The sequence below is a fragment of the Kogia breviceps genome, chromosome 12 (assembly GCF_026419965.1).
Source record: "Kogia breviceps isolate mKogBre1 chromosome 12, mKogBre1 haplotype 1, whole genome shotgun sequence".
NCBI classification, from domain to species: Eukaryota; Metazoa; Chordata; class Mammalia; order Artiodactyla; family Physeteridae; genus Kogia; species Kogia breviceps.
The window spans coordinates 96,313,061-96,337,836 of record NC_081321.1 but is presented as its reverse complement, the minus strand read 5'-3'; the positions used below and the strand labels follow the sequence as shown (position 1 = coordinate 96,337,836).

General features: G+C 56.1%; 2 protein-coding genes across 4 annotated transcripts; both read left to right on the top strand.

Moving 5' to 3' along the window:
- Positions 1-2,725: 2,725 nt before the first annotated feature.
- On the top strand, positions 2,726-19,167 carry CENPM (centromere protein M). 2 transcript variants are annotated; one of them, XR_010835951.1, is made up of 8 exons: positions 3,055-3,424; positions 6,506-6,598; positions 7,955-8,034; positions 9,224-9,315; positions 14,108-14,653; positions 16,930-17,047; positions 17,764-17,866; positions 18,593-19,167. XR_010835951.1 is itself a non-coding variant. In XM_059081123.2 (6 exons), exons 1-6 carry the CDS (start codon positions 2,774-2,776, stop codon positions 14,246-14,248), a joined length of 543 nt encoding a protein of 180 aa, XP_058937106.1. In that variant the 5' UTR covers positions 2,726-2,773; the 3' UTR covers positions 14,249-14,818. The 2 variants fall into 2 exon arrangements, 1 of the variants encoding a protein (XP_058937106.1); XM_059081123.2 differs by lacking the exons at positions 16,930-17,047; positions 17,764-17,866; positions 18,593-19,167 and adding an exon at positions 2,726-2,830 and having other exon boundaries at positions 3,345-3,424; positions 14,108-14,818.
- A 3,077-nt stretch (positions 19,168-22,244) lies between these two features.
- On the top strand, positions 22,245-24,526 carry TNFRSF13C (TNF receptor superfamily member 13C). 2 transcript variants are annotated; one of them, XM_067010308.1, is made up of 3 exons: positions 22,245-22,773; positions 23,121-23,363; positions 23,900-24,526. In XM_067010308.1, the coding sequence occupies exons 1-3, from the start codon at positions 22,623-22,625 to the stop codon at positions 24,079-24,081; spliced, it is 576 nt and encodes a 191-aa protein (XP_066866409.1). In that variant the 5' UTR covers positions 22,245-22,622; the 3' UTR covers positions 24,082-24,526. The 2 variants fall into 2 exon arrangements, with proteins under 2 accessions (XP_066866409.1, XP_058937101.1); XM_059081118.2 differs by having other exon boundaries at positions 23,052-23,363.
- Positions 24,527-24,776: the final 250 nt, after the last annotated feature.

Sequence of the window (24,776 nt, the reverse complement as noted above, 5' to 3'; positions counted from 1 at the left end):
GTCCCCAGCAAAGCGTAGTGGGGGGCCCCCCAGGGAGCCTTAATGCACCTTCATCTGGGCTCCAGCTGCTTCCCATGCTGCCTCTCACCCACTGTGCTGCCTTTGGTTGTTGTTACCTGTCCGTCCGCCACCGAAACCTCTGTGTCTGGGTCACAGTGTCCATCCAGCACCAGGCCTGGCCCAAGGCAGGCACTCAGCACAGGTTGATTGAATGGGCCTCAGCTCAGCCCCTCCTGGAACGTGCCGAGCAGGGTCCAATGTCTTTCCTTGACTCTCTAAGGGCCTCAGTCACCTGGCCCTCGATCACCTCTCTAGCTTCATCTCCCCGACTCCTCACCCCACCTGCTTCAGCCACCGGCCTCCTTGCTGCTGCTCAGAAGCGTCAGGAATGCTCCCTACTTGGGGTCTCATCACTTGCTGCTCCTGCCTGAATCCTCTTCTTCACTCTATTTATTTAGCATTTTTATTTTGTTCCATTTTATTATTTTTTTAACATCTTTACTGGAGTAGAATTGCTTTACAATGGTGTGTTAGTTTCTGCTGTATAACAGAGTGAATCAGCTGTACGCGTACATCTATCCCCATATCCCCTCCCTCTTGCGTCTCCTCCCACCCTCCCTTCTTCACTATATTTAATTGGCTCCTCTCTCACCGCATGCAGACATCTGCCCAAACATCACCTTCTCAGCGAGGCCTCCCCTGACCTGGAGTAGCTCCTCCTACCCATCACGTTCTATCCCCTAGCCCACCTTATTTATTTTCCTAGTACTTACTACTACCTGACTGTCAGGGAGTCCCCTCCATGCCCCGTGCCATGGGGCATCAAAGCACCATCTGTGCTGGGGCAGGGGCTCCCTGAAGCCGTGTACTTCCTGCTCTTTCTAAGCGAGGTGTAACTAGTTTGGTTCGCAGTGAGAAGGATTTCGGTTAGACAGGAAGTATGCCTCTTTTCTCCCAGATGTCACAGTCATGAACACACTGTGAGATCATGTCCTACTCCCCCGTCACACTGAGTTGGTCAGTGATGTCTGATTCCTCTGTGTTCCCAGGGTGGGGCATTGGGTCTGCCTTAGGAAATGAATGAATGAATCACTGCCGAGAATAAACAAATGGATGTAAATCAATTCATTCATTCAACAACTATTTCTTGAGCAACTACTATGTACCAGACACTTTTTAAAGTGCTGGACATACAAACTGACAAAATCTTTGCCCTCATGTATCTTATGCTCTAGCTGGAGAGACAGACAATGAGCAGATAATTATAGAACTGTTGGGGGAGGCAATCTGCTGTGGGCTCTGAGTCCCTGCAGGTTTTTGCTGGGCAGGCCAAGAAAGCAAGGCTCTGAAAGCTCTTTACCCGGGCCATTTCTAAGGGTTTGTTTTTGCAGCAAGCAACCTTGAGGGCTGGAAAAAAAACAGTAAAAACAAGCAACCGGAAAAAGGACAGGTATGCCCACCACTCACTATAAAAGTGGTGAATTTCTAACCTCTGTGTTCCCCTCCTATAATGCCATCCACGAGGTGTACAGGCAAACATGATGGGTGGGTCCTTTGCAGGGCTTGCGGGACGGAACGTGGGGAAAATGACACAAACAAAGGTAAAGCCACAGCTCCTGCTTTTACCTTGAGTAATAATGTCCTTTGTCCCTTACCCAGGAGTTTCATGTCTTCTGCAGCATCCGTGAAAAGGTAACAGACCATTACCAAACACTAATAAACAGTAACGGTTTATTAGTTTGTAAAATCTCAGGTGCTGCCCAGTTCTCATCGGTATGTGAAGTGCTATTGAGAAAACTGAGCAGAAAGGGGGAGAGAGGGATTATGGGAAGGCTTGCTATTTTAGATAGGGTCGTTAAGAAAGCCCCCTCTGATGAGGTGACATTGCAGCAGAAACATGAATAAAGTGAGGAAACAAGGCATGTGACTGTTTGGGAGGAGAGCATTTCAGCCAGAGGGAACCACAGGACCAGGCGTCCTAGAGCCGTTGTTAGAGGGAGAAGGGCAGAAGATGAGGCCAGAGAGACTGTCAGGGGCCAGAACCCACAGAGCCTCAAAGGCCCTGTAAGGCATTTGCAATGTACCTGAGTGAGAGGAGAACTATGCGTGGGTTTTGACCAGGGAAGTGGCCTGCTCTGATTTCTCTTTTTGAAGGATGACTCCGATTGCTGTGTGGAGAGTAGCCAGTAGCCCTGGAGACCAGGGTGGAAGCAGGGAGCCGGTGAGAAGGCTCTTACAGTAGACCTGGTGAGAGAGGAGAGTGGCTCCTCCTGGTGGTGGGGTGGAGGTGGTGAGAAACAGTCGGCTTCTTGCATTTTAAGAATAGAAGCCACAGGCTTGCTTAAGGATTGATTGTGAGGTGCGGGGAAGAGGAGCCAAGAATGACCCAAGATTTTTGTTCTGAGCAGCTGCAAGGACGGAGTCAACTGAGATGGAGAAGATGTGTGAGGGACAGGTTTGGAAGGAATCAAGAGCACCTTGAATGAGCACGAATGAATGAAAATGAATAACTGAATCACTGAATATCTTCTTTCTCCCAGTCGTGAAATAAAACTCTTGTCCCGCAGGCAGCACCCTATGTGCCTAGAGCCAGCGGTGGAACCTCCCCTCGGAAAGGGCGGTAGTGGTTCCTTTAAGAAGGCCCTGCCCCGTCCCCCACGAAGTCCGCCCAGGCACTGTCACGTGACCCGCGATTTCGCACAAGGGGTGGGCCACAGGGTAGTTTGAAAGCCCGGCGCGCACCGTACAAGCGGCGGTTAGACCTGTCCCCGGGATGTCGGTGTTGCGGCCGATGGACAAACTGCCTGGCCTGAACACGGCCACCATCTTGGTAGGCGTCAGCAGCCCAGATTCTCCCGCCCGCCTTTCCTCCCAGGCGGTGCCTCAGCCGCCAGGTCCCCTGCGCTCTCTGAGATGCTGCCGTGGGCTATTCTGGCTGGGGTGTGGTGGGCCATAGAGCCACACTCTGAACCAATCGGAGTAGCCGCCCTTCTGAGGCTGCGGGACGTCCCCACCAATAAGTGCGCAGTTTTTGATTGGTGGGGCGGCTGGGCGGGGCGACCGCGCGCAGGGCGGGGTGCCGGGGGTCCAAAACTTGGTTTTCCCGCGTAGAGGGGTCGGACCTCCGGGAGAGACGAGGCCTTTCCAGGAAGGGTCCGGGGAGGTAGTGAGTGCTTTCCGTACAGGACCGGAGAGGGTGCAAACCTCGGACCCTCTGCCGGAGTCCTCTCGGTAAAAGGGTGCCTCGAGCGCTGGAGCCGGAATCTTGGGTTCGCGGCCGTCCAGGCCCTCCAGCGGCACTGTTGTGTCCAGGTATCAGTAGGTCGCCTTCTCTCTCTGGGCAGCTGGTGGGCACGGAGGAGGATCTTCTGCAGCAGCTGGCCGATGCGATGCTCAAGGAAGATTGCACATCGGAGCTGAAGGTGTAAGTAGCCTTATGCTGGGGGTGTCCGATCGCTGGCCTGGGCGCAAGGGAGACCGGGATTGGCGGTAGGGGGACCGCCAGAGAGGCGGGCACAGGTGGAGCCGGTTGACCAACCCCTCGGAGTCTCCGTCCTAATGCGTGATCTGTACCCGTCCAAAGGCATCCTCCATCACTGTCACACAGTTTTTCTATTTTCCTCTAGGACTTGTCACTATAAGAAGTGTCCATGTTTCTTTACTTGTTTCCAGTCTGCCACCCCTAGGGACCCCAAGGTCAGCCCCTTGGGGGCAGGGACTTTGACTTTTGCTCACTGGTGAATCCCCAGTGCCTTGAGCAGTACTTGGCACAGAGTACATGCTCAGATACCCTCCAAATTTGGAGGAAAAGTAACTAAAGTATATTTTGTTTTCCTTTTTCTAACTGAGAAGGAGTAGAAACAGCTGCTGGCAGGAGTCAAGTGAGTGAATACATGTGGGTGCCATTCTCCCTGATAGAAAGATTTGTTCTCTTATTCTACCTAGTATGGGGCATTTCCAATTCCCACACAGGAAATACCCTCTAGATTTGGATCATTCTCCTTTAACATAATCTTTCCCTCAAAATAAAGATTGTTCATCTGTGCTCTACCTATCTTGCCAGGCTCTTTGGCTATAGAACACCAAACAAAATAACCAATAATCTCAAACCCATAGCTCAGAAATTGGAAAGGATAAAAAAAAAATTAATTTGGGACTTCCCTGGTGGTCCAGTGGTTGGGACTTTGCGCTTCCGATGCAGGGGGCACGGGTTTGATCCTTACTCCAGGAACTAAAATCCCGAATGCCATGGGGCAAAGCCAAAAGAAAAAAAGTCAAAAAAATTAATTTAATTAGCATCAGAGTAAATGGAAAATGTGGACAAAATTGCCTACATTAAGCAAGATGGAAACCATTGGCAAAAAAGAGAGTCACATGACATGCAAAAAATCTGATGAAGAACCCACTCTGGGAAAAGGGGAAGAAAGCTCCTTTTTGAGTGCTTTGTGCCATTGAGAAATTTAATAGGAACATGAATTTTTAAAAGAAGTGTTCAAAGACCAAATAGTAACACAACAGAATGAGAGGAAAAGGGAGGTTGCAGAGCTAAGGACAAAAAAGGTGAAAAATAATACCATATGAGATCTATCTAATAAATACATAGAAACAGCAAGGATCAGAGTAGATGTGGTTAAAGACTTAATTATTTACAAAGAAGAAAGATTTGAGAAAATTACAGCAAAAGTGTTTGAAGTGTAGTAGAAGACTTCCCTGGAATGAGTGAAGAGTTGAATTTGTCCATTAAAAAGGGTACATATATCTTGTTCCAGGAAAAATGGACAATTATTTACTTCCAAAGTAAATAATTCTTCAGACTTTTAGGCAGGAGAAGCAAATCACCCATATGGTCATCTGTTCATTCTGTTGTCAAGTATTTTCGGCAGCCTGCATTTGGAGTATTTGGCAGGAACCAGGTTTGGCCTTTTGTGGTTATGTGGAGCCACGTGACTAGTTCTGGCCAATGAGCTGTGAGCAAAAATGATTGTCTCTTTATGGATGAAGCATTTAATTGCCTGTGAGAGACCTTCCTCAGTACCCTTTGTCTCTCTTATGTTCTAGAGTGGCAACTTCATTAGCTGAGGTCTGAAGTTACGGTTAGAGCAAAATATAAATGTATATAATAATACCATTAATAATAGCAATATAAATGTACATTTGTAAGTTTTGTCCAAATGGTAAGGTAGATTATAAGAATGCTAGTTTTCTCACTTTTCTTAATAATAGAGAATCAACCCCATATAGGTAAAATTAAAACTGTTAAAAATGATACCAACTTACTCATTTATTCCATAATCTTTTTTTTTTTTTTTTCCCCGCTACGCGGGCCTCTCACTGTTGTGGCCTCTCCCGTTGCGGGGCACAGGCTCCGGACGCGCGGGCTCAGCGGCCATGGCTCACGGGCCCAGCCGCTCCACGGCATGTGGGATCTTCCCGGACCAGGGCACGAACCTGTGTCCCCTGCATCGAAAGGCGGATTCTCAACCACTGCGCCACCGGGGAAGCCCCATAATCTTTTTTTAATTGGGTTCTTTGAGGAAATAATTTCTTCTGATTAAAAAATAATTTATCCAAAGTTCATCTTTTTTTTTCAATTCTACTTTAGTTATTTTGCTTCCACTAAATTCAGATAAAATTAATACTATTATCCTATTTTTATTTATTTTTTATTTTTTGGCCGCACCATGCCCCTTGCGGGTTCTTAGTTCCCCGACCGGGGATTGAACCTGGGCCATGGCAGTGAAAGCGCTACATCCTAACCCCTGGACTGCCAGGGAACTCCCTCCTGTTTTTCGATTACATCTACTGTATTCTAGTGTCTGAATGTGTATACATTGTGTACATGGAGAGATGTTTAGAAAAATGTTCCAATGTTAATAGTAGTTATTTCTAGGTAACTGAACTTTTAGGAGTATGTGTTTCTTTTTTAACTTTTGTGTTTTGTATACTTTTTGGTATTCTTAAATTATACGCTGAGGGGTGGGGGACAGATGAGTAATAGTCATATGTGGAAATGGGCAGAAGTAGAGGATTCAAAAAAAAACCCTTCAGCTGGGTATTTGACAATCTGAGACTAAGTCCAGACAAGAACGATGAGGGTGACTTGCCCAAGGTCACACAGCTGATAATTGGCAGACCTGGGATTTGGGGCCACTTCTGTCTTACTCCAAAGAGCTTCACTCTTAACACCTAGACTTCACAGTCCAACACCCTTCCCCCTTCCGAGCCTGGTCTCCCTCCCAGCATTCAGTGTGGACGTCTAGCCTCACGTCATCTTGTATCCAAAACTCCCTCTTGCCAAGGCAGTTACTAAACTTGCTGGCAAGGAGAGGAGAGCAGGAGTCCTCTGGATGGGACCAGCTCTGCCCTGCCCCTGTGCTCACCCGAAAAGTCTTGCTTCAGGTGAACGGGAGAGGAGCTCCTGACAGCCTCGTCCCCGTGGCGGGCGGCGTGTGCACGGTCACCGTGACGCGGGCACGTGTTTATCCTGTAGTTTCTTGTTTTTCAGCCACTTGGCAAAGTCCCTCCCTCTGCCTGCCAGTGTGAATCGACCCCGAATTGACTTGATTGTGTTTGTAGTCAACCTTCACAGCAGACACAGGTGAGAGCCAGAGGGTGGGGGCTGCCGGGCTCAGGTAGGCCTGGCGCAGGGATGTGCTGGGACAGCGGCCTCGCCTGTGATGGGAAGGAGAGCAGAGACAGGGAGAGGCTGCCTGGGGTTAACTTAGACGGTGAGGAGCGGGCAGCCCGTGGCCGATGCAAGATGTTTAAAAGACACTGATAAAGGCCAGCAGTGTCATGTGTCATTTGGCTCCTGTGTATCCCTGACAGCAGGCACAGACATGAGTGAAACAGACCCCTGTCCTCAAGGTCCATGAGGGGAGGAGGCTAGACTTTTGAACAGACAGTTACAGTACCGGCGATGGGTACTGTAAACAAGAAGGAAGCATGGGGCTGTGAGAGCCCAAACAAGACCTCTGACTCTCAGGGCTTAGGTCAGGCTAGACTTCCCGGTGGAGGTGACATTTAAATAGACACCTGAGAGATGATGAGAAATTAGCCAGGGAAAGGTGAAAGTGAGCAGAACGTTCCAGGCGGAGGGTGAATGTAAAGGGCAGGAGGAGCGTAGTGTGTTCGGAGGACTGTCCGGGCCTGTGCAGCGTCAGAGCCCAGTCTAGCGTGGGGCCGTGGCAGTGGCAGCGTGGGTGGTGTTGATGCCGGCGGCCCGATCCGGCCTCCCTATGGTGCTGGCAGCCCTGGGGACAGGACTGCACCAGCCTGGGGGGTACAGAAGAAAGGTCTGCCCTCTCCCTCCTGGGGGACAGCTGGCTAAGAGCAGGACACAGGGTCCAGCACAGAAACCAAGACAGACACCTTGGGCCTGTGGTAGGGATCAAGGGAAGGCTGTGGTGGAAACACCTGGGAATCCAGTGGCATAGAGACACCAGATACACGTAGCATCAGGACCAAGTCCACACCGCACTACCTGACCGGCTGGAACCAGTCAGCGGTGGCTTAGGCCCAGGTGGGGCTGAGATCTGCCATGGTTGCCAGGGTATTAACGCATATATGTGGAATCTAGAAAAAATGGTACAGATGAACCGGTTTGCAGGGCAGAAATAGAGACACAGATGTAGAGAACAGACGTATGGACACCAGGGGGGGAAGTGGCGGGGGGAGGGCGGGTGGTGTGATGAACTGGGAGATTGGGACTGACATGTATACGCTGCTATGTATAAAATGGATGGCTAATAAGAACCTGCTGTATAAAAAAATAAATAAAATTCCAAAAAAATGTAGTTTAAAGGTATGAAGGGACAAAGTATTCCTCTAGGGCTGTTTCCCGTCACCCTCCTCTCGTTCTCTGGCCTCTCTGGGATCAGAGGCGGGGCGGCTTTCTGCCTTCTCTGTTGTGAGGTTTGTCCTCTGCTTTGTTCTCTCGCCCTGGCCACTGCAGCCTCCGGAATGTTGAGGCGTCCCTGCACCACGTGGACGCCACCTTCTTCCTGGGGAAGGTGAGCTTCCTCGCCACAGGCGGTAAGTGCATCCGTCCCCTGCCTCCCACCCCCTCCCCCACCGCCCACCCCCTCCCCCGCCAACCCAGGGCCGGCTGCGGGCCAGGCCTGTGGTGGACTCCTTGCAAAGGTAGCCTGGGTGATCGAAAACACATGCATTTTGGAATCTGATGTCATCGGTCTTTATAAAGCAAATCTGAGCTGATCAGTCTGCCGAGTTAATTCCGCTGAGATAATAGCTTAGACGTGCCTAGGGGCTCTCTGTGGCTTTCAGAGCAAAATCCAAACTCCTGTAAAGACGCAAAGTAGTTTGCAGTTTGGCCCCTGCCTTCCTGTCTGATCTCCTATTACTCTTCCCTTCTTTGGCTCAGCTTGTAGTTCTCTGAGACTTGGTAATATTAACAGTGGAAATAATAATAGCTACCCTATGTCGAGCACTCACAATAGACCAGACGCTGTCCTAAGTGCTTTGTTTCTATATTACTTAATCTTCACGACAGGTACCACTGAAGGAGGCACTATTTTCTCCGTTTTGCAGCGGAGGAAACCGTGGTCACGAGGTTAGGTAACTTGCCCAAGGCCCCGCAGCTGAACAGTGCTAGAGCAGGGATTCACACCTAGACAGTCATATTCCAGAGCCCATGCCTTTAATGATTGTAGCGTGTGGCTTCTCTCAAGTACTTTTTCCTCTTCTTTATCTCGCTAACCCCTATCTTCTGCCTTCTGGGGGACCTGACCAGCCCTGCAGTCTGGGCCCTCGGGGTGTCCATCCCACACATGCCTCTGTCAGAGACTCCTAACCCTTCTACCGACACTGATGGTGTGTCTGCCCTTGCTGCGCCGCGAGCTCCTTGCAGGAAGAGCCTGGCACAGGTTATTCTCAGTAAGCATTGGTGGGTAGATGAACACCAGGTCACTCCTGTGTGTTCATTCACTGAATCTCTATAGCAACTCGGCAGAGTAGGGGTGGTTACTATCCTCATTTCACAGATGAGGAAATTCATGTTTTTATTGACCACTCTATCCAAGCCCCTTCAGCCTATTTTCCGACTTGATGATCTCGACTGCCCTGAAAAGAAGGTAGAACAGGATCGTCACCCCGCTGACTAGTAAGAAACTGAGGCCCAGAGAGGGGAAATGCACTACTTGGCCCAGTGCTTCCTAGATTACAGCCATGCAGGTAGAGATGACAGGCCGCGGCTTCTTTGCAGCTGGGCGGGAGAGCCACTGCAGCATTCACCGGAACACCGTCGTGAAGCTGGCGCACACCTACCGGAGCCCCCTGCTCTTCTGTGACCTGGAGGTGAGGACCCCGAGCCCGCGGGTTGAGGGATGGAGCCGTCAGCGCACAGTGGGCGTGGCAGGGGTGCTCCTTGCAGGCTCGCTGAGAACCCTGGGGAAGGGGATCCTGGTGTGGAGGCGAGACCCTCGTGTGAGGCCCGGCTCTGCTGCCCGCCGTCCTTGGCTGGGTCACCATGAGCCTTGGGTTCGCACGGGTAAAGTAGGTGAGGCTCCGTGAACATCTTGAGTTCTGCTCGTACACCAGGCGCCATCACCTCTTGCTTTTGCGTCGTTCTCTCTAGTCGTAACTAAGTCTTGTGTGTGTACCTGTGGGTCCATGTTAATATCTCACTTCCCTGCCGAGGTTAAGTGCTGTGAGGCCAGGCATCTTGTCTGCCTCCTTAACCAGCAGTAAAGGTGCCCCGTGTCCCCCTGACATCCCTGGATTGCAGACCTTGTCTGGTCCCGGCCCGGGGCAGGGGGTCTAGCAGGCAGCAGGAGGGGAGGCTGGGTAGCTGGGTAGGCGGTTGGATGGGTACATATGATATTAGTTCTGCCCTGACTTGCTTCTGTTGGTGTTTCTCACGAGGTGACTGCTCATTGTGGGGTGAGCACAGCAGATCGCTCTTTTGCTGTTGAATTTTGCTCCTCAGCCTCTCTTCGTGCGGTACAGAACCTGATGACTTTTTGCGAAAGGGTCCTCAGCGGGAGTCGGCGCTGCTGCCTCGGGGCTCCCAGGGCCTGGGCTGCCCCACCGCATGCCAGACCTGCTCAGTTGGTTTTGAGATTCGTTTTAAAGATTTGTGTTTCTGCTCTGTTCTGGGTCTCGCACCTGTTCCCAAAAGCAAAGCGATGTCATAAGAGGGAACTGAGTCAGTGTGTGGTCCCTCATCACCAAGGGTTCTTACTCTGGGGTCTCTGGACCCCTCTGGTCGGAAGGGAGAAGAATTCAGGGGATTTGCGGACCTGGACGAGAAAACAAATTACTTCTTGTTTTCACTAACCTCTAAGAGAAATTTATCATTGTGAATGTAGGCAGGAGGTGTCAGTAGTATTAGCAGAACCTGTGACTGTTAGCAATAGAAGTTGCCACGTCCCGCGGGGATTGGGGCAGATCTCAGGCAGATCTCATTACTACTCCCACGCTGCAGAAGTCATTAGACCTGCCCCAGATCTCATTCAGTGCATCAGTTAACATGTACAAATTTGTGTTTCACATTTGATGACTATTTTAAGAACCCCGACCAGACCGACGCTCTGATCTCACAGGTAGGACCTGAGGCCCGGGGCACCCCTGAGGGGCCTGTCCCTAAAGGCTTTCCTCATAACAGGAGAGGCGAGACGCGCTCACGGTCACACAGCTAGTAAGTCAACGGAGGCGCCAGGTGGGTGTGCAGCTGTCTCTTTCCTGTCTTAGCGGGCTGACTGTGTGGCTTTGAACAAGTCGACCCACCCCCAACACACACACACACACACACACACACACACACACACACACAGTGTGGCTTTGAACAAATCGACCCACCCCCAACACACACACGCACGCGCGCATGCACGCGCACGCGCACGCGCACACGCACACTGCCTGCCTGCCTGCTCTTGGCTCTGAAGGGGAATCGCCATCTTTGCTCCACAGCTGAGGTGCCCGTGGTGCTGCAGTTCTGTGTGTGGTCATGAGGTGGCAGGCTGTACCAGGTCCTGGGTTGTCCTCTAGCCTGAGAACTTTTCTCGAAAAAGGTCTGTGGCTGACGTTCTATTTCCAGCCAGCAGCAGCCCTGCTGAGAACCGAGACCTGGCATTCTCTCCTACAAAGCACCCAGTGTTTGGACGGTCAACACCCCTCGTAGCGCTGTTGTCCTGTTCGGGGCGCACTCCTCCGCTTCATCGACTTGCAGCCTCACCGTATTCTGAGGCCTTTGCGTGGCAGGAATTATTAGCCCCGTTTTACATATGAGGAAACACCCAGGGAGGTGTGGGATTCGCCCAGTGAAATTATTTCCCAGCTCCGCTGATCGGGCCCTGGGCTGGTCCCTGAGAACACAGATGCCTCAGACATTGGCCCTGCCTCTCAGAATCAAGCGAAATAGACCGACATGTAACATACGCAGCAGCAGCAGGACATGCACAGCTTTGGAAGCGTGGCAGTGGGACTCAGTCATTCCTTCCCGTAGGTGACGGGGCAGCCATGATAGGGTCAGAAGTGGGATTTGGGGGCCACACCTCTGGAGTATGAAGTGCGGATGGGAGGAGGCCTGGCCAGAGGCAGGAGGCCTCAGGACGAGGCTGCTGCGGGAAGCAGACTGTGGAGTCCGAGGGAGAGCAGCAGCAGTTTGGAGGGATAGTTCAGAGGCAGAGGCCGCAGAACTCAGAGGATTTATTCAACAAGTATTTCTGGACTTCCCTGGTGGTGCAGTGGTTAAGACTCCGCCTGCCAGTGCAGGGGACACGGGTTCGAGCCCTGGTCCGGGAAGATCCCACATGCCGCGGAGCAACTAAGCCCGTGCGCCACAACTACTGAGACCCGCGTGCCACAACTACTGAAGCCCGCGTGCCACAACTACTGAAGCCCGCGTGCCACAACTACTGAAGCCCACGTGCCTAGAGTCCATGCTTTGCAACAAGAGAAGCCACCGCAATGAGAAGCCCGCGCGCCGCAACAAGAGTAGCCCCCGCTCGCCGCAACTAGAGAAAGCCCGTGCGCAGCAACGAAGACCCAATGCAGCCAAAATAAATACATTAATTTTTAAAAAAATAAAACAGGTATTTCTTACATAACCTACAGTGCGCCGAGCATTGTTCTAGGCACTAGGGAAGCAGTATAGAGCAGAACGGTTTTTAACCTCCCAATCCTGCTCTAGCGGAGGAAACAAAGGGAGGAAGTAGAACGTACGGCGTGTTAGAGAATGGAGATGTGACCTGTCAGGTGGTGGTAAAGTGGCAAGATTTACACAGGGGTTGAAGGGGCTCACTAGAAAAAAATGACCTTTAAGTAAAGACTTGAAGGAAGGCGCCGTGGAGCCTCCTGGTGGAAAGGCCCACTAGGTTGGAGAAACAGCAAGTGCAAAGGCCCTGAGTTTGGAACTTGCCTGCTGTGTTCGAGGTCCACAGGGAGGCATGGGTGGCTGGAGCAGAGCTGTGGGAGATGAGTCAGAGTGACCGTGGGGCTTTGTGGGTCGCAGGACAAGTGGTGGCTTTCACTCTGAGTTAGACTGGAGCAATGGAAAGTGTGGGGCTGGGGGGCGGGGGACACACAGCCTGACTCGGGTTTTAAGTGGGTCCCTGCAGCTGTTGGGAGGAGGGTGGACTGAGGGGAGACAGGGGCAGAAAGAAGGAGATGGGCCTGGGGCCTGTGTCTGGAAGAGTTAAGAGTGGCCTGGGCTCAGTGGTGTCTGCGGAAGAGGGAGATGAGATGGTCTGTGATGCTGGGTGTTTCCAGGGCGGGGCCGACAGATGTGCTGATGGCCTGGAGGTGAGACAGGAGAGGAAGAAGAGTCAAGGTCGACTCTGGAGTTTTCAGCCCGAGCAACTGGAAGGATGGGGTTGCCTGTGGCTGAGATGGGGGGGGGCGACCGCAGTTTTGGGGGGACGCCCAGGAACTCCGTCTTGGACACAGTAAGACTGAGGAGTCTGTTCGCTGTCTACACAGAAACCAAGCAGGCAGCGGCACATGTGTGTCTAACATTCAGAGGAAAGGTGTGGAGATGCAGTTTGGACATCCTCAGCGATTGGATGGTTTGAAGGTCACAGAGCTAGATGAGGTCACCTGGGGACCGAGTGTGGGGGAAAGAGATGCAAAGGCCAAGCCCTGGGACCCCCCCAGCAGTTAGATGTCGACAGCACAGAGGAGGGAGCGGCCTGTGAGGTGACAGGAGAGGCTGCGGAGGGTGGGGTCCTGGGAGCCAGGTGGGAAAGACCTGTCGAGGAGAGGGGGTGGCTGCGTCAGATGCTGCTGAGAGCAGACTCGGTGCGAATGAGGCCAGCGTGACGAGGACTGAGACGCCGCCTCTGGGTTTAAAACCCAGGATGTCATGGGTGGCAAATGGTGGCGAAAGAGCAGGAGGACGTGGGGATGGCCGGCCACTAGCTCGGGTGACTGGGTGGATGGTGGCGCCCTTTCCCCAGTGAGAGGGAACAGGGGGAGGGGGAGATGCTTCTGAGGCCTCCTGTTGGTCAGGGGAGAACATCTGAGCGTCACTGTTTATTCTTCAGCATTTAAAATGAGCACGTCATCTGCCCGCACCATCTGATGCTCTAGGACAGACAGTCTTGTCGCCCCTGCCTAATCCCACAGCTCCTCTGGGCCCACCAGCCCTTCAGAGGCCCTGATATAGGAATCGTCTGTTGATGGTGCCTCCCTGTCCTCGGAAAGGGCCACTCTCTACCCAGCCCTCCTTTCTCCCCCTGTGAGCGTCTTTCTCAGGCAGATCCCAGCTAAGGAAGCCTTTGGGGCCTACTCTACCCCAGCACTGGTTGGGACTAGCCGTGGTTCGGATCCCAGCTCTGCAGTCACTGACTGTGTGCCTCTGGGCAGTTGACCTAACCTCGCCAGCCCAGCTTGCTGAGCCTTCGTTCCTTCTGGAGCCAGGGGTCATCGTCTCTGGGATCCCTGGAGGGTGTTTGAAGGATTCGGTAAACTAAGGTGGTTGGAAACGGCTTGGCGAGGGGTGGCGCAGACAAGGGCCTGGCCGTGCTGGGCAGCGGTGCCCCTGAGCTGTCCCCACATCTCAGCACCCCGCGCCCCTGGGCAGCCCTCAGAGCTGCTCCCCGTGAGGCGAGCAGGCCCCTCACCGCTGTTCTCTGCTCTTCCTCTGCAGATAGAAGACTTTCGAGCCACCATGGCGCAGCGCCTGGTCCGCATGCTGCAGATCTGCGCCGGCCACGTGCCCGGCGTCTCGGCCCTGACCCTGCTGTCCCTGCTGGGGAGCTCTGAGAACCCCTCCCTGGAGGACCTGTGAGGGCCACCGGCCCCCGTGCCGCCCGTCCCCGGGGCTTGGTGCCCGGCTCAGTGAACAGTCACTGTTGCGGGGGGCGGGGGGTGGGGAGCCCAGCCGGTGGGACTGCAGCCCCCCTCCCCCTCCCCCGCTCACTCCAGCAGAGCCCCGGGTCTTCATCCATCACACGTGTTCTCTCTCCACTTAAGACTTCAACTGAACAAAGAGTCCGTGGCTAAAAAAAGTGTGAAAATCACAGGTCTCTTCCACCGCTCTGACTTTGCAGATGAGCAAACTGACTCGGAACAATTAGGAGTCGGGTACGGGGAGCTTTTGGACTCTATGAGCCCAGTCTGACTCCGCATCCTGGCCTCGCCACACCTGGTTATAGGACCCGGCTGTTGCCTCCTGGGGCCTCAGTTTTCCCAGGTGAGAAATGGAGATTGTTCTGCTTACCCTGTGCTGTGAGGATTGTAAGAACCGGTGGAGGGGAAGTGCCTGAGGCTGTATTGCTCTCCCGCTTGTCGGAGTGATTGATGTGTTTCACAATAAACGTGTTAATGCTTACACGGTGCCAGGTAAGCACTCAGTGAACAGTTATTTGAACTATTATTTGAAATCACACAGAGCTAAGTTCAAAAACTGGTGCACATCCAGGAATTACACTGTGAAGTCTTAAGGTTGTGAGAATTCAGTGAGAGAATCTGACTGAGGGCTGCTTTCTGTTTTGGCAGCAAGAGGTGGTGCAATGACCATTGCTTTCCTTCTCCTTTGGGTCTCATTAGAATGTGTGGAAGTGCCAGATTAGAATCCAGAAACCCTGGCAGCCAGGTCCGGGCTTCTCCTGCTCCCCTGTGGCCGGCTGGGCACGCATGTGAGAGCTTGGGGGTAAGAGGGGGCCCGGTGGGAGAGGCTTCAGGAAGAGAGCCAAGTCCTGGCTACCTTGGAGCGTGACAGCGCCCTCCCAACCCCACCCTGCTTGTGCCCCGGCCTGTCCTCCATCCTCAGGCCTCAGGACCGACCGGCCCTGCTTGATACCTTGGACGGTGCCAGCACTGTAGGGCCTCTGCTTTGACGTCTCCATGGCAGCCGCAGCTCACGCTCTCCACTGAAGCATGGGCCAGCCTGAAACTCGGGCGCAGGCTTCATAAGGGTAGGGCCCGCCTTTCTCCTCTCCTTGGGTTCCTTCCAGACCTGGCCCAGCGCCCGAACCCTCGTGCGTGCTCGGTAAGGTTTGCAGATGCCTGGCTGTCTTCCAGGGAGCCCCCTCAGCCCGCCGAGAACCTCAGCTGCCAGCTGTGGAGATTCTGGTTCAGGTCCCAGACGTCACCCACCCGACCTTCGCAGAGCTCCACGCTTTACAGAGCCCTTCTCACACAGTCGCTCCTGCCACCGTCCCCGCAGACCTGTGAGGTCGACAGCGTTTCCCCATTTCAGTTAATGAAACTGAGACTGTTGTCATCAGAGACATATCCACAGTCGCACAGCTACTTGGAGGCAGAGACAACCTCTGGCCCCAATTCTCTGCTTTTCCTCTCTGGTGGTTCTCTTAGGCACCTAATCGGTGAACAAAGGTTTGGGCATCTCTGCTGGGCAGGCCCTGAGCTGAGAACGCAGAAATGGTGGACGCACAGGCCTCGAGCCAGAGAAAGCAGCCGTTTGGAAGGGCAGAGTCTCCCATTAGCACAGGGGGAGGCTTCATGGAGGGGAGGACGGAGAGCAGGCCAGGGGCCCCGGCCCACCGCAGGACCCGAGGAGGATGCAAGCCTCAGGCTCCAGCAGGCCTGGGGCACAAGGATAGCCCAAGGACTCCCAGCATTTGGGAAGGGCAGCCAGCTTCTGTGCTGAGGTTGGGGCGGGTCTGGCTTGAAGGAAGAGGCTGGCAGTAAAGGTGGGTGGTGAATCTGGGGGGATGGACAGGATCAGCAGAGGTCCAGGAGGCCGGCCTTCCAAGAGGGCCCCTGCAGCTCCTAGAAAACCAAACCGGCATTGTCTTCAGCCCCTCAGGAGCCTGGGCCACAAAGGGCGGGGCTTTGCAGGGCTGTGGGGGAGGGGGGGGCTTTGAGGGATGGAGCACGGTGTCCAAGCAGGAGAGTGCAGTGGTGTGCGCACAGTGTGCCTGCCTCTTCTGGGCTTGTCATTTTGCCTGGAGACAGGTGGGGTCCTCCCCATACATCCGCCCCCACCCCCAGCCAGCATGAGGCACTCTCTCTCTCTCTCTCTTTGGTCCCTGTGTCACGTTTTCTTTGCCACCTGGTGCCATTTAACAAGAGAAATGGCGTCACGTTCTCCAGCCGAGAATCTGGGAGCCTTCCAAGTGCTGGGGGAACGCGATGCTGTCGCTGCTGTCAGCTCCAGCGAGCTTGGCTGGGGGCCCTGGAACCCAGAGGCCGCCTCTGCCTCACAGCAGAGCTGACCAACCCCGAAACGGCTGCCGGCCACCCTCAGGCCCACTGCCCCCAGTCGGGGCGTAGGGGCCAGCAACATCGCCCAGGAGACGGTTTGACCCGAGGGAAGTGACGGAAGAGCGGTCTTTACGCCCCCGTGGTGCCCGGAGTTGGCGCTGGGTGCTGTGGAGGGAGACAGGAGAGGCTGCACTTGGCTTCTTACTGATCTCCCCATCTCGGGCAGGTCACTTACCCTCGATGTGCCTCAGTTTCCTCATCTGTAGAATGGGGTCAGGCTAACTGATGCCTTTCTTCCAGCCGCTTGTGAGGACTGAGAATCAGAAGCTGTTATTTTAAACATAAAACTCCAAGCAAATGGAAGACTTCTGGAGCTGGCCACGGTCACAGGGTGGTCACGTTGGAGGCAGTTGTTGAGGTTGGCATGGACCCCTGGTCAGCAGGTCCGGGTGGGTGGGCAGCCCGAGGGCTCTCTGAGAGCACAGAGGAGGGAGCGGGGCGTTTGGGCCCCCACCGTGTGGATGAGGCATCCAGGCTGTCAGAGGGCCTGGGCTTGTTCAGGGTCACAGGCTCTTTTGTGTCCTCAGGCCACCTGGTTGTGGGCAGCCCTGGAGCCCAGGCCCAAGGAGCTCACATTCTCCATAAGAGGCGGCCCAGGCCCAAGCATTCAGGGCCTCCCTGCAGGGAGGGGGCCCCCGCAGCATGGCACCTGTGTCTCCACCCCTCAGCGAGCAGGGGCAGGGGCAGCCTGGCCACAGAGGGGAAGTGATGCAGTGGGAAAGGACCTGGCCTTTGAGTCCCATTGACTTGGGGTCTGCGGCCGACCTGCAGTGTGACCTGGGCGGCTTACTTCCCATCCCTGAGCCCCACGGCCTGCTGAGGTTCTCCTGAGCTCCGAGAAGCTGAAGTGCCTGACACCCACCGCAGCTGCCCATGCACACCCTCCGTGCCCTCCGCAGACGTGGCCCCAGGGTTGGGGGGTTGGGTGCAGGGATGCGGTGGGCAAGGTGAGCGCAGGAGGTTTTGAGGTCAAGGCCCCTCACACCTGGTGCCGGGCCAGCACAAAGGGACCCTTTCCAGAAGGTGTCTGCTGACTTAAACCAACCCCCCCTCCCCCCCGCCTGCCATCCGTAGGTCTCCCCTGGGGCCGAGCAGAGAATCATTGTGAAAGGACTTCTCACAGACACTTGGAGAGGATGAGGGAGACGGTGTGGTGGGCCCTGCACATCCCAGATCTGTGAGTCCTGCTGGAGCGTGACCCTGTGGATGGGGGGGTCCCTGAGGACCAGCTCTGGGAGGGAGAGGGCATGGGCAGTGCCCAGGGCCCCTGACCTGGGCAGGAGGCAGCCTTCCCTGGGGGGTTCTGGGAGCTAGCATTTGGTGGAGGCTTGGTCTGACTGCATAACAGCCCTGCCCGGCCAGGCTCAGAGGGGGTGCCCAGTGCTTGGTCCTCTTCAGTGCCGGACCTGCCCCCACCCCCCCAGTGTCATCGACCCCCAGATGTCGTATCGTGGGAGCGGTGGCGGGAAAGCTCAGGGGCCGAGGGGCTGCCTGGCTCATCCCTTTTCCTTCTGAGCTTGCTCTGTTCTTTGCAAAGCAAGAATCACAATTCCACCTCCCCCCACAGGACTGAGGCGAGGGATTCAGGTGACACGCAGGGCACAGGGCCAAGCAGGTGGTGAGAGAGCACACTGCCACCCTGCTGGTTGCTGTGCTGGTCCCTGGGCCTTGCCCGCTCCTCCCCAGACATCTTCCGGGCTCACTCGCCCCTCTGTCCCCCTGTTCCGAGGTCTCACCGGGCCTCTCCCAAGTCTCTGGCCCTCCCTGCCACCCTTCGGTCCTGAAGTTTTCTCCCCGGCACTTCTCACCTCCTCACCTACTATATGGTTTTACTGTTGGCGTTTTGGTTCTGTGGTTCCCTGCTGTCTCCCCAGAACCTAGAACAGTGCCTGACTCATCGCAGGTCTCAGGAAGTACCTGGTGTCTGCACGCGGAGTCGGCCTGGCCTGTGCCGTTCACACAGGGGCCAAAAGCCCCCAGGAGGCCCCGAGCCAGGGGCCAACTTGTCCCTCCTGTGTGGCGCCCTGAATGGCACCGGGCAGGGCCGCGGGGCAAGTTCCTGCCCCTCCCCCTCCCCACCCTAGCCTCACCGCCCCGTCCACCTCACACACCTGCAGGCCTGGCCGCAGGAGATGGGGACTCTCTTTCCTGTGGCCGTGAGGCTAAAGGGATGACCTGCCCTTGTATAACTTGGGTTCCGGGGAAGAGGGGCCCCGGGGGCTCTCTGGCCTCACCAGGACCTTGTACTGAGCTCCCTGCCTCTCCCACCCTCTCCCAGTGTCCAGAGGCCCCACATCGCATGCTTCCCACTCCCCGGTGAGGGGCACTTTCTGGCAGTTTACTGTATGTCACAGCTAATACATGACAAAGGCAAAGGGAACCACTACTCCAGGGGCTCCAGCCGCTGTGACAAAATAAGATGGACAGTCCAGTGGTTGGGGCTCTGCGGTCTCACCGCCAAGGGCCCCAGGTCCATCCAAAAAAAACCAAAAGATGGAGCAGGAGAGCCAGCGCAGCACTCAGGACGGGCCAGGAAAAGGCCAACAGAACAATCCATGCCACGTGGCCCCTCTGTGAAACACAAAACCTGTTTTTCTCTGCGCACGTACACGAGAATTTAAAGGCGTAAAAATAAGACTGGGATAAAAGACTCCAAAGTGAAAACAGACTCCCTCTGGGGGTGGCAGGGAAATGCCCCTTCTTACTCATAGACTTCTGTATTGTTTGAGGGTTTTTTTCATGAGACTGTGTTCAGATATTACTCACAAAATGACAAATAAAAACTAATTTTTAAGTACAGAATACATGCATCCCGGGTCTCAGAGCACTTTCACATCCAGATCTGGGGGGCTGTGTCTCTCTGCACCTGGGGACTGTCCCCACCGTGACACTGAGCTTGTCCAACAGGCAGAGTTTCCTCACTTCCCCAGTCCTGTCCTTGAGGCACAAAAGGCACAGGCCACACTTCATAGTCGGCTGGACACAGACCCCATCCAGGCCACCTCGGACCCGCTGGATCACCCGTTTGCCCCTCAGAGCCCCTATTTCCCCATCTGAAAAACGTACATGATGATAGCACCTGTGTCAGAACCATGGGGAGGGTGTTTTGGGGGGGCATTTTAGGGATACAGATCAAGGGAAACTCCCTTTTCCCTGACAGACTCCAATTAATCGTCTTTTTAAAAAAACTCATCAATGAATGAAAATGTGAGAACGCTGATAGATTCAATGCGAAGGGTTTTTCAGCAACAAAGTCCCTCATTTTCTGTTTCAACATGCATTGAGGTGATGATACCAAACTATTTAAAGTAAAAACTATCGAAAGAACAAGGGAACTTTTCTTGAGCCACATTGATTTCAGAAACTTTAACTCTTCTCTCTTGCTCACATCTCATAGTTAAAAAGCGACGTAGAAGATGAATTTTAAAAACTAATTGACTTAGCTATGTGGAAAAAAAAGAAAAAGAATACGTTGAGGGATAACTTTTTACCACGTTGGTCTGATGGTGAAATTTCTCTTCTTAACAGCTCCTCTCTAAGTCGTCCAAGCAGAGATTCGAGGCCTCCCGCTTCCCTGTTGAGGAGGCGCAAGTGAAAAGGTTTGTCCGGAGCCAGGTGCCCGCCCACCCCATCTACACGTGTCCTGTTGCCCGCTCTGTCCTCAGCGCCTGGCTGTTCAGGCATCTGGGAGGCACCCGGGAAACCTCTGTGTCAAACCTTTGAGTATCTCCCCTTCTCCCTCAGGTGGCCTGCGCCAGGGTCCACGACCAGCCGCGCCACAACTCTCCCCCGGAGTCAGAGCAGCCACGGTGAGATGAGACAGAGGCCGGGGGCAGCCCCTGCAGTGATGGCTCAAGTAAATGACCCCAGACCTGGCTCCACCCTCACCCAGGGATAGGTTCCCCCTCCAGGCTGCCGAGACCCAGCCCCCTCCACGGATGCCTGATGCAAGTAAGGGCCCTGCAGTCCCTGGGGTAACAGGTAATAACAGCATCCGTAGGGATGCCGATGGGGCGGGGAATGGGGCGCAGGCTTCCAGCCTCCCCGCCGCCCCTCTGCCCCATAGGAGGGCCTTCCCTGCCCTGATGCCGCTCCAGCTCCGGGCTCCCCACCCCCCTCCCCACACACCCACTCTCACACCCACACCCACCGCCCCAGACCCACTTCTCCTTTGCAGTTGCCCCACCGCCTACACCTTCCTGCCACGGAGCTGCTGGCCCGTGGGTAGGGGACAGAGAGGCAGTGGGCCAGGGCTCCCCAAGGCCGGCCAACTCAGGGTTCTGTGTGAGCCCTAGGGTCCCCGGAGCCGGAAACCTGGGGGCCAGCCTTGCTCCCCTCACTCCGTGGCATCCCTCTTTCCTCCTAAACAGCTGCTGGCTCGTTCCCTGGCCCTAGGCTATGGTACCAGCCTCCGTGGTGCCAGTTCTGTTCACTTTGTCCAGCCTCCAACCCCACAGCAGCGGGGGAGAGGATCCCTTCTAAGGCACAGCTCAGAGGATCTCTCCCCCACTCAGACACCTCCTGGGGCCCCTCACCGCCCCAGGCCTGTGCCTTGAGGCCTGGCCCTGCCCATCTGCAGCCTCCCCTGAGGCAGTGGCCATGCCTGTGCCCAGAGCAAGCCTCCCCTTTGTCCCTCTCTGTGCTTCTGCCCTTGCCCACCCCCTCTCTCTGCCTGGAAGGTTTCCCTCCCCCTTGAACGGCTAAAGATCTACTCCTACCCCTGAGCCCCCTCCCTGCCTCCTCTGTGCGCCTCCAGCCCTGAGTGCTTAGGGGTCTGGTATGGCCCTCCATGAGGCTCTCTGCCAGCCCCTGCCCCCAGGGAGGGGGCAGCATTTGTCCAGGAAGGTCGAGGGGGCTCGTGTGTCTGTCTGAGACTCCGTCTGAGAGACACAGGTGAGAGACAGGTGGGTCTGCCCCAAACACCAGGGAGCAGAGACAGACAGGAGGGGCCTCGGTGAGACACAGAGGCGAGCAAGCCTGGAAGCAAAAGGAGCAAAAGGAGTCGGGTGAGTGAGCTGCCTCCTGCCTCCCGGGCGTTGGTCTGTTCGTCTGTCTGTTCCTCTGTTGATCTGAGTGTCCCTCCTGCTCAGGATCTGGAGACCGAGCTGTCCCTGGACCCACCCCGTCTGTGCCCTCTGCTCCAGCCGGAGGTTCCTCGCTAACCACAGCCGGGCAAATCTGACTACGGCACGCCCTGCCCAAAGCCCTTCACGGCATCCCAGTGCCTCTCCAGCCGGAGTCCCAGCTTCTCTCCGTCAAGGGCCTCTGGTCCCAGTACTCCCTGGCCTTCACATTGAGGCCCTTGCTCGCACTGGGCGCTCCCTTAGGCCTCACTCCACCTAGCAAACGCCTTCTCATCATCTCCTCCGCAAAGCTCTCCTGTCGCCTCCGTGGCGATCATCTTCACCGAGGCCGCTGCCGTGAGGCATTGTCTCCCCCGCCGCCACCTCCGGTGTGGGAGCCGTCTGGGGCCTGGTGCGGCGTGGCCACTCAGGATGTGTCTGATGAGCCGAGCGGCTCTGCCGGAGAGGGACCGGAGGGCTCCCCGGAGGAGGCAGGTGGGGGGGAGATGCCTGGTGAGCATGGTCTAGGACTCTGGGCTGGCCTTGGGGACCAGGACAGAGGAGGCCACCCAGAGGTCTGTGTCCCGATTAAGGGGCCCATCCTCTGCACCCCAGGAGCAGGCCCTGGTTTGAGCCCCAGCCTCATCTCAGCGCCCAACAGAGGTCCTGCCCAGTGGTTGTCTGGGGGTGATGGTTGAATGGAGAAACCACAGATAGAAGGTCTGGGGTGCCGGGGCCCTGGCTAAGACTGGCCCCCACCTGGTCCCACCCCAGCAGGCAGGAGGGCGGGGTGGGTGGTGGCCCCGCCCGGTTTCCTCCCCACGGGGCAGCAGAGGCCAGACTCAGTCCCGGCCGGGTAGGCAGACAGGCATGGGCTTTGGCAGGATGAGGCGAGGGCCGAGGGGCCTGAGGGGCAGGGACAGGCCGGCCGCCCCGCAGTGCCTGCAGACCCAGTGCTTCGACCCGCTGGTTCGCAAATGTGTGGCCTGCAGTCTCCTCCGGACGACAGAGCCTAGACCGGGTAAGGGTTGAGCCGCGCTGCTGGATGGCACGCAGGGCGGCCCTGGAAGGGGAGGGAGGGTTCTGCCAGGAGCCCCCCCGCCCTACCAGAGTCGCAGGCATGACCCCCACCTGTCCCAGGACATCGGGGGGGGGGCATCGCGTTAACGGGAGAGGAGGGGGGGCCTGTGGGCTGGGGCCTGGATGGGCCCCAGCCGTCGCCGCGTGGCCCTCACGGCCCCCTCTCTCCCCCTCCCCCTGCCCTGCCCCGTCCGGCTGTCCCTCCCCTCCGCGGCCCAGCCTCGCCTCCCTCCGACCCTCCCCCTCCCCTCTCGTCTCTCCGCTCTGCCTGCCCGTCCCCTCCAGCAGGCGGCCCGAGCAGCCTGGCGCCCGGGACGGCGCTGCAGCCGCAGGAGTCGGTGGGGCCGGGGGCCGCCGCCGAGGCCGAGGCCGCGCTGCCTCTGCCGGCGCTGCTCTTCGGCGCCCCCGCGCTGCTGGGCCTGGCGCTGGCCCTGGTCCTGCTGGGCCTGGTGGGCTGGAGGCGCCAACGGCGGCGGCCCGGCGCGGCGCCTGCCCCGGAGGCCCTGGAGGCCCGGGACGGAGACCAGGATGGTAAGTCCCGCGTCTACGGGAACCGGGAGGGCTGGGGGCCGCCGGAGGGGAGACGTGGCCCTCGAGGGGCAGGGGCAGGGGCAGGGTAAAGGCGTGGGGGAGGTCTGAAGCGGAGGCAGGGCTCTAGGGGGTGATGCAGACAGAGGGGATGAAGAGTGCGCTCCGAGGGTCTCAGGCTGAGCAGGGAGAAATAGTCCCGTCCCAGACCCCGGTCCAGGCGAGGGGCACGGCTCTGGCGTCCCAGACTTGTGTGGGGAAGAGACACAAGGCTGGGGAGCCCGGTGGAGGGAGGGGGTCTGTCCTGCCCTCTCTCTGGACAGCCAGACTGGTTCCCACCCCTCCTCTCCCATTTTGCCAGCACTTCCTGTCCGGAGGGCCGGTCGTGTACCACCCTCCCCAGTCCCACCAGTGGGACTTCATCAACTGACTTCTCTCTCATAAGTCAGAGGGCTGTTCCTCCAGGGAGGCTTCCCGAACAGGGATGGGCGCAGGCGGTGACCCAATCCTGACCCTGCATTCCCCTCCCACCTCGCCAGAGCCCCTGGACAGTGACAACATCCTCTCCCCGGGAACCCTGGATGCCACAGCTCCCATCTGGCTTCCGCCCAGTGAAGACCCAGCTACCACCCCACCTGCCCACAGCGTCCCTGTGCCGGCCACAGAGCTGGGTTCCACTGAGCTGGTGACCACTAAGACGGCCGGCCCCGAGCAACCGTAGCGACGGAGGGGGCAGGAGGTGGTCCCTGCCCTCCCTCTGGGCCAGCAGCCAGGGGCTTGGAGATTGAATTCGGTTCTTCACCCCAGCTCTCACCCGTCCCTTTTCTGGGAGCCATGCTGCTCCCCGGCTAACCCTGCAGAACCACAGGCACTGCAGGCCACAGGGTTCAGACTGCGTGGCATAGTATGGCGTGTTAGCATTTGGCTTAAAATCATACCATCTATGGCAGCCCTCCAAGGTCGTGGCTGAGCTCTGTGCTTTCGAGTGGTTGGGGTACTCTGAGTAGGAGGGGTTTTTTTTAAGCCTGGGGAAGCCACCATAAACCAGAAGGAATCTAGGAAAATGATCAAGTGGGAGGCTGCTTAATTTGTAGCTGGGTGTTGTATTTTTTTAATACTTGCTCTCAGAGCTGTCCCCGCTTTTAAACTGATACAAATGGCAACAATGGGTAACCAGCTGACCTGTCTTCTTTGGAGTTTAGTACAAGATGATTTTAAGAAAGAGCCTGAATTGTGCTGATTCTTTGGTATCTGTATCCTAGGGTCACCCCTGAGCTTGGTCCAACCTGCTAGGACCTATGATGCCATTCTCACCCTGGTGGCAGCTTCCAGAGCCCCAGGCTGTAGCCCTCCCTTCCCTTGGGAGGAAGCCCTCTCCTCCCTTGGGAGGAAGGGAAGCCTGTGGAGCTGGAGTGC

Coding starts and splice junctions, on each gene's coding strand:
- TNFRSF13C (XM_059081118.2), top strand. CDS start 22,623: ATGGGCTTTGGCAGGATGAGGCGAGGGCCGAGGGGCCTGAGGGGCAGG. Junction 22,774..23,051: donor GACGACAGAGCCTAGACCGG/GTAAGGGTTGAG, acceptor TCCGCGGCCCAG/CCTCGCCTCCCTCCGACCCT. Junction 23,364..23,899: donor CCGGGACGGAGACCAGGATG/GTAAGTCCCGCG, acceptor CCACCTCGCCAG/AGCCCCTGGACAGTGACAAC.
- CENPM (XM_059081123.2), top strand. CDS start 2,774: ATGTCGGTGTTGCGGCCGATGGACAAACTGCCTGGCCTGAACACGGCC. Junction 3,425..6,505: donor TGCACATCGGAGCTGAAGGT/GTAAGTAGCCTT, acceptor CTTGTTTTTCAG/CCACTTGGCAAAGTCCCTCC. Junction 6,599..7,954: donor AACCTTCACAGCAGACACAG/GTGAGAGCCAGA, acceptor TGGCCACTGCAG/CCTCCGGAATGTTGAGGCGT.